Below are 6101 nucleotides of genomic sequence, written 5' to 3'. Positions count from 1 at the left end.
TAACATAGCTTTCAGCGCTAGAGGAGTTATGTGATATTACATTTGTGCACTTTTTTATTATTATTATTATTGGGTGGTTTTTTTTTTTTTTTTTTTTTTTTTGTTGTGTTGTTGTTGTTGCTTTAATTTGAGTTTTAGTTCGTTTCCCGGCCCTGGTTTTTGTTGTGGTTTTATCTGTATGTACTGGAGGTAGCTATTGAGACAAACATCCCAACAACATGAAACTGCCTATTTATGCTATAGTTATCTCTCTCTTTCTCTCTCCTCTTCTTTGCCTCGGTTAGTTGGTTGGTTGTTGTTTTTTTTTTTTTTCCTTCTTTTTTTCCTCAATTTTTCAATGTCTCTTCCATAAGGAAAAAAAAAAAAAAAAAGGGAAAAAAAAGCGAAAAAAAAGCAAAAAAAAAAGCGTTTTTCTCTCCTTTAGTTAGCATGCGCACAGTGGAGCAAGTTGTAAAGTGATCTTTAGGTTAACTGTGAAAAAGAATGTATACTGTATACGTGAATTACTTTATTGGGGGAACTAATGCTATATTTTGTTGTTCTTTCACCACTTTGTTCTATTGTCTAAACCTGGAAGCGGCGGAAGAAAAGTTACAATAAAGTTTACGAGCGAGAATTCCGTGACATCATTCTTTCAGCCCCCGCTCCGCTTCCTCCCGCGCAGAAAAGGAAATAAAAACTCAAAAATTTGTGCGCGGACAAAAAGGAGAAAAAGCTCGGCCGGGCCGGGCAGGGCTGGGGCCGGGGAGGGGAAGGGCCCTGCTCCTCTTCCTCCTCTTCCTCCTCTTCCTCCTCTTCCTCCCGGCTGTGACAGCTCCCGGAGCCCCCGCTGCAGGTAACCCAGGTAACCCCCGGTGAATTCGCGGCGGTTTTGGGGCGTTTTTGTGGCTTTTTCCCCTTTTTCTGCGCCCGCCCTCCCCCGGGGCGCTCCCGGGCCGGCTTTGTGCGGGGCGCAGCTGAGCCGAGCCGGGGATGGATGCTCGTAACCTTGGGGAAGGAGAGCGCGCACCATTGTCTGCTTTTCCTGCCTCGGGATTCCTGTGCGCGCCCCCTCCCCAGCCCAGAATAAAAAAATATCATTAAAAAAAAGGGCTCAAATCGCGGTTTTGGGGGGGTTTCGGTGCCTGTCCAGCCGGGATTCAATGGGGGGCAGCTTCCGAGCCCCGCGGAACGAGCCGTCCCAGCGCGCTTTAATTTCCTTTATTTTCGCCGACGAGAACAGCGAATGCCAGCTCGGTGCGCGGCGCCCAGCCCGAGGCGCTGGGATAAATCAGATCCGGAGCGGAACGGCATTCGGGGGGTGGAAAAAAATAAAAAATAATAAAAAAAAAAAAGATGCCTGGAACTATTAGGGATCAATGAGACATTTGTCTTACTTTTCTTTTTTTTTTTTTTTTTTTGGGGGGGGGGGTTGAGGGGGGGGCGAGGGTCACGGGGGGAGGGGAGGGAGGGAATTATGGAATTATGGACAAGTCTGCAGAAAAAGTAGCTGCGAGCCGAGGAAATGGTGCGAAGGAGGGGAATTTAGACGGGATCGATAAAGGGATAAATAGAAAACTCCCTTGGCTTTCCTCCGGCAGAGAGAGACCGAGAGACCCTCGCTGCTTCGGCAGCAGCGCGCTCGCAACCCCCTCCCCTTTTCCATGGATTTTCTTTTTTTTTTTTTTTTCCATTTTTTTCCCCCCTCCCTTTTTCTCCGAGCTGAAAACTGATTACAGGTTGCTTATCGACTCCGGCACGATTTCGCCCCTCGCAGCAGGGCTGGCGCGGGGTTTTATACGGCATCAATTATTTATCATATTTTATAAATCCGGCCGCGCAGTCCCGTGCCCCCGAGGAGGGGGCGGGCGCCGATTGGCGCGGCCGCGGCCACGTGCCCGCGCGTCACCGGGGCCGGGAGGAAAAAGGCTCCTTTTTGGTGTAAATCTGGACTCTAATTCCGTAATATATCACGGTACCTCGTAAAACCGACACTAAAACGTCCCGACCTACAAATCACCCGGCCAAATTATGAGTTCATTGTATTATGCCAACGCTTTATTTTCTAAATATCAAGCCGCAAGTTCGGTTTTCCCGTCCGGAGTGTTCCCCGAGCAAACTTCTTGCGCTTTCGCCTCCGGCGGCCAACGCGCGGGCTATGGGGCCGCATCCACGCCTCCCTTCGCCGCCTCCATGCCCGGCCTCTACTCGGGGGGCAGCTCGGTGCACCCGCAGCCCCCCAGCGTGTACGCGCAGGGCTACGGGCTGGAGCCCGGCTCCTTCAACGTGCCCTGCTCGGCGTTCGAGCAGAGCCTGCCCGTGATGTGCGCGGGGGACGCGGCCAAGGCGGGCTGCGGCAAAGCGGAGCACCGCGAGCCGGAGCTGCCCGGGGACAGCGGCAACTTCCGAATCTACCCCTGGATGCGGAGCACAGGTAAGGGGAGAGGGGAGAGGGGAGAGGGGAGAGGGGAGAGGGGAGAGGGGAGAGGGGAGAGGGGAGAGGGGAGGGCCCGCCCAGGGGGTTTGGGGGTGGGGGGAGTGGGAGTTGTTCGCTGGAGGAGGAGGAGGAGGAGGATGGGGAGGGGGGGGGGGGTCGTTCCCAACTCCTTTGGTGACGTTTCACTGTTGGAAAGGGAGGGGGGGGGGGCAGAGCCGAGCACCCCCAGCCCCTCCTGCCCCCCCCCCTCCCAGCCACAAACCCGCGCTGGGCTGTAAATATTCATCGCGGCCGTGTCTGTCTGTCTGTCTGTCTGTCCGGGCAGGGATCACGGCCAGCCCCTGTGCTGGAGCTGTGCGGGCGCACAGAGGGACCGGGGGGTCGCACTCGGCACGGGGGGCGCTCCGAGGGCTCGGGGGGTTCATTTGGGGTGTCCCGGTCAGCGGAGCGGAGCCTCAATCCCCGCTCCGCGAAACCGCCAGCGGTGACAGCGCCAGCCCGGCGGCACCGGGACGGACACACGGACAGACGGACGGACGGACGGAGGGATGGAGGGATGGAGGGATGGATGTCGGGTAAAGGGGGCGCCCCCAAACCCCCATGGAAATCCCTTTTGGAGCTGGGGGGCTCCGGGGGGGGGCTCTCCCCCTTCCCGACCCTCCGGAGCCTCCGGTGCCCCGCGTGCTCCGTGCCGGGGCATTAACGCCAATTAGCGATTCAGAAATGTCCCTTTCATAATAAATATCCCCTTCATTAATAATATAATAAATATCGATTTGCCCAGCCCTGGAGGGGCCCCGCTGCCCCCGGAGCGCCCCAGGACCGGGCTGGGACCCGTTCCGTGCCCGCGGTCACTCGTGGGGCCGGTCAGGGTGTCCGTGGTCACTCATTGGGCTGGTCACGGTGTCAGTGGTCACTCCTGGGGCTGGGCAGGATGCCCATGGTCACTGGTGGGGCCGGTCACTGTGCCTGTGGTCACTCGTAGGGCCGGTCGCTGTGTGAACGGTCATTCGTGGGGCTGGTCAGGGTGTCCATGGTCACTCTTGGGACTGGTCACTGTATGAGTGGTCACTCCTGGGGTCAGTCACCGTGTCCACGGTCACTCCTGGGGCTGGTCACAGTATCAGTGGTCACTCCTGGGACCGATCACGGTGTCCATGGTCACTCGTGGGGCCGGTCGCCGTGCCCATGGTCACTCTTGGAGTTGGTCAGGATGCCCATGGTCACTCCTGGGGCTGGTCACGGTGTCTGTGGTCACTCCTGGAGCTGGTCACTGTATGAGTGGTCACTCCTGGCTCTGGTCACAGTGCCTGTGGTCACTCCTGGAGCCGGTCACCGTGCCTGTGGTCACTCCTGGGGCCGGTCACGGTGCCCATGGTCACTCCTGGGGCTGGTCACGGTGTCAGTGGTCACTCCTGGGGCCGGTCACGGTGCCTGTGGTCACTCCTGGAGCTGGCCACGGTGTCCTTGGTTACTCGTGGGGCCGGTCGCCGTGCCTGTGGTCACTCCTAGGGCCGGTCACAGTGCCTGTGGTCACTCGTGGGGCCGGTCACAGTGCCTGTGGTCACTCGTGGGCCTGGTCACCGTGTCCGGGGCTCCTCACTCCCCCGGGATGCCGAGCAGGGCCAGGAATTTGCTGTCCCACCTAGGAGGGACACAAAGCGTGGGCTCCTTTTCCATCCACGCCTCCAGAGCATCACCCGCGCTCCGCGGCCGCGGAAAACCCGCGGAGGTCCCGCGTGGAGCTCCGGGGGCCGGAGAGCAGCGCAGGAGCCGGGGCAGGGGGCTCGGGGCAGGCGGGAGCTCCTCTCGCTCCGGTTTGGTGGCCACCTCTCCCCGTTACCTGCCCCATCACTCACCCGCCTTTACAGCTGATTTATCAAAGACCAAATATTTCTGCTCGTAAACACTTCATCCGCGCTTTTATCCCGCTTTAGATTTAAGGAGCTCCCCCCCCGCTCTCTCCTCTTTCAGCGCTGGAAAGAAACACAGCAAACCTCCAAAAAAAAAAAAAACCAAAAATCCGGGTGTTCTGGGGTCAGCTGAGGCTGAAACCAGAAAAACTCAATTTGGGGTGTAAAAACCGGGGGTCCCGCCCTCGCAGCCCCCCTTGCAGGAATTCCATCCCCGGGCGCAGATAGAGTTGTCATCCCCATTCAGCCTTTATGGCTCTCGCCGATTTTACAGCCCGCATTCCACGACCCGCACATTTTTACTTTACAGCTTAGCCAGGCCCGTTTCCCCCTTTTTTTTTCCTCCTTTTTTTCCCCCCCTTTTTTTCTTTTCCTTTTAATGACTGGGTCTTTTCTTCTTAAAGAATTAAAAAAAAAGAAAGGGGAGGAAAAAGGGGTTGAGTTTGAGGGGGAAAAAGGGAGAAAAGGTGGAGCGCTGGTGGGGGCTGCTGCCCGGGGGGAAGAACGCGTTCCGAGCGGAGTTTACACGCCGCGATCACAAACACCAGATTGCAGAATAATTCCCCACCAGGAATCCAGGAAATGTCGGGCGGAGGGGAAAATCAGGAGCGGGGCCTTTGCCAAAAGCAGCCGGGGCTGGTGGCCAAGCTGGGGCTCTGCCCATCCTCGCACCCCGAAAAAGGGGAAAAAAAACCCTTTGAGAACCCAAAAAAATCCCCAAAACATCGCCTGGAATGAATAAAAGCATCTCGCACCTTCCGGATGGGATAAACACCGCGATTTGTGGGGCAGCCGATGTCTCCCCTATTTCTCCCTCTCCTCTCTCTGCCCGGCTCTTCCCGCACCCATTTTGCCCCAAATGATCCCAAATTTGTGGGGTCTGCATGGAAACCGAGGCAGAAACTCGGAGGATGGGAGGGCAGGAAACTTTGTGAACTTTGTCGTTGGCTCGGAGGCTGCGCTGGCCTTGAGATGGAGGAAAATTAAATTAATTAAATAAATTTGGGGATTTTGGGGATGTTTGGGGGGGGGCTGCAAAGGCGGGGAAAGCAGGAAAAAATTAGGAAAATTATTGCTAAAATTCCTGAAAATTAAAGGAATCTCTGGCCTGGGTTGTGTGATGTTGGGTGGCACAAAGAGGAGAAATTTCGGGCTGCGCCAAAAAAAAAAAAAAAAAAAAAAAAAAAAAAAAAATGAAATGCCACCGAAAACGCCCCGAGGTGACCCAAATCTGCGTTTATTCGGCAGGGACGGACAGAAAACGCGGCCGCCAGACGTACACGCGGTACCAGACGCTGGAGCTGGAGAAGGAGTTCCACTACAACCGCTACCTGACGCGCAGGAGGCGCATCGAGATCGCCCACGCGCTCTGCCTGACCGAGCGCCAGATCAAAATCTGGTTCCAGAACCGCAGGATGAAGTGGAAAAAGGAGAATAAAAGCGCCGGGCCCGGCTCGGCGGGGCAGGAAAAGGCAGAGGCCGAGGAGGACGAGGAGGAGTGAGGGGGATGCAGGAAGCGAGGGGAGAACGCGAAAAACGCGAAAACGCGCGTTAAAAAACACACACACACACACAAAAAAAAAGGACTATATATAAAAATAAATGATAACGCACCGATAACGAAACCCCTAGGAGTGATGCTTGTGTTCGATGACACTGAGATAAAAATACTACCTATATTAGAGCCTCTTTTTTGGGTTATTTTTTTTCCCCTTTTTGTACAATAGAATATCTACCTATTCCGTGTGGCTTTAGAGTCGCGTTTTTCCTGT

At 55.6% G+C, this 6101-nt stretch overlaps 1 protein-coding gene across 1 annotated transcript; it reads left to right on the top strand.

Moving 5' to 3' along the window:
• Positions 1-1829: 1829 nt before the first annotated feature.
• HOXB7 (homeobox B7) lies at positions 1830-6101 on the top strand. Its single transcript, XM_064733819.1, has 2 exons — positions 1830-2413; positions 5578-6101. The coding sequence occupies exons 1-2, from the start codon at positions 2011-2013 to the stop codon at positions 5829-5831; spliced, it is 657 nt and encodes a 218-aa protein (XP_064589889.1). The 5' UTR covers positions 1830-2010; the 3' UTR covers positions 5832-6101.

Source organism: Zonotrichia leucophrys, chromosome 27, assembly GCF_028769735.1.
Source record: "Zonotrichia leucophrys gambelii isolate GWCS_2022_RI chromosome 27, RI_Zleu_2.0, whole genome shotgun sequence".
Lineage (NCBI taxonomy): Eukaryota > Metazoa > Chordata > Aves > Passeriformes > Passerellidae > Zonotrichia > Zonotrichia leucophrys.
The sequence above is the reverse complement of the archived record's forward strand: the minus strand, read 5'-3'. Positions and strand labels throughout refer to the sequence as shown.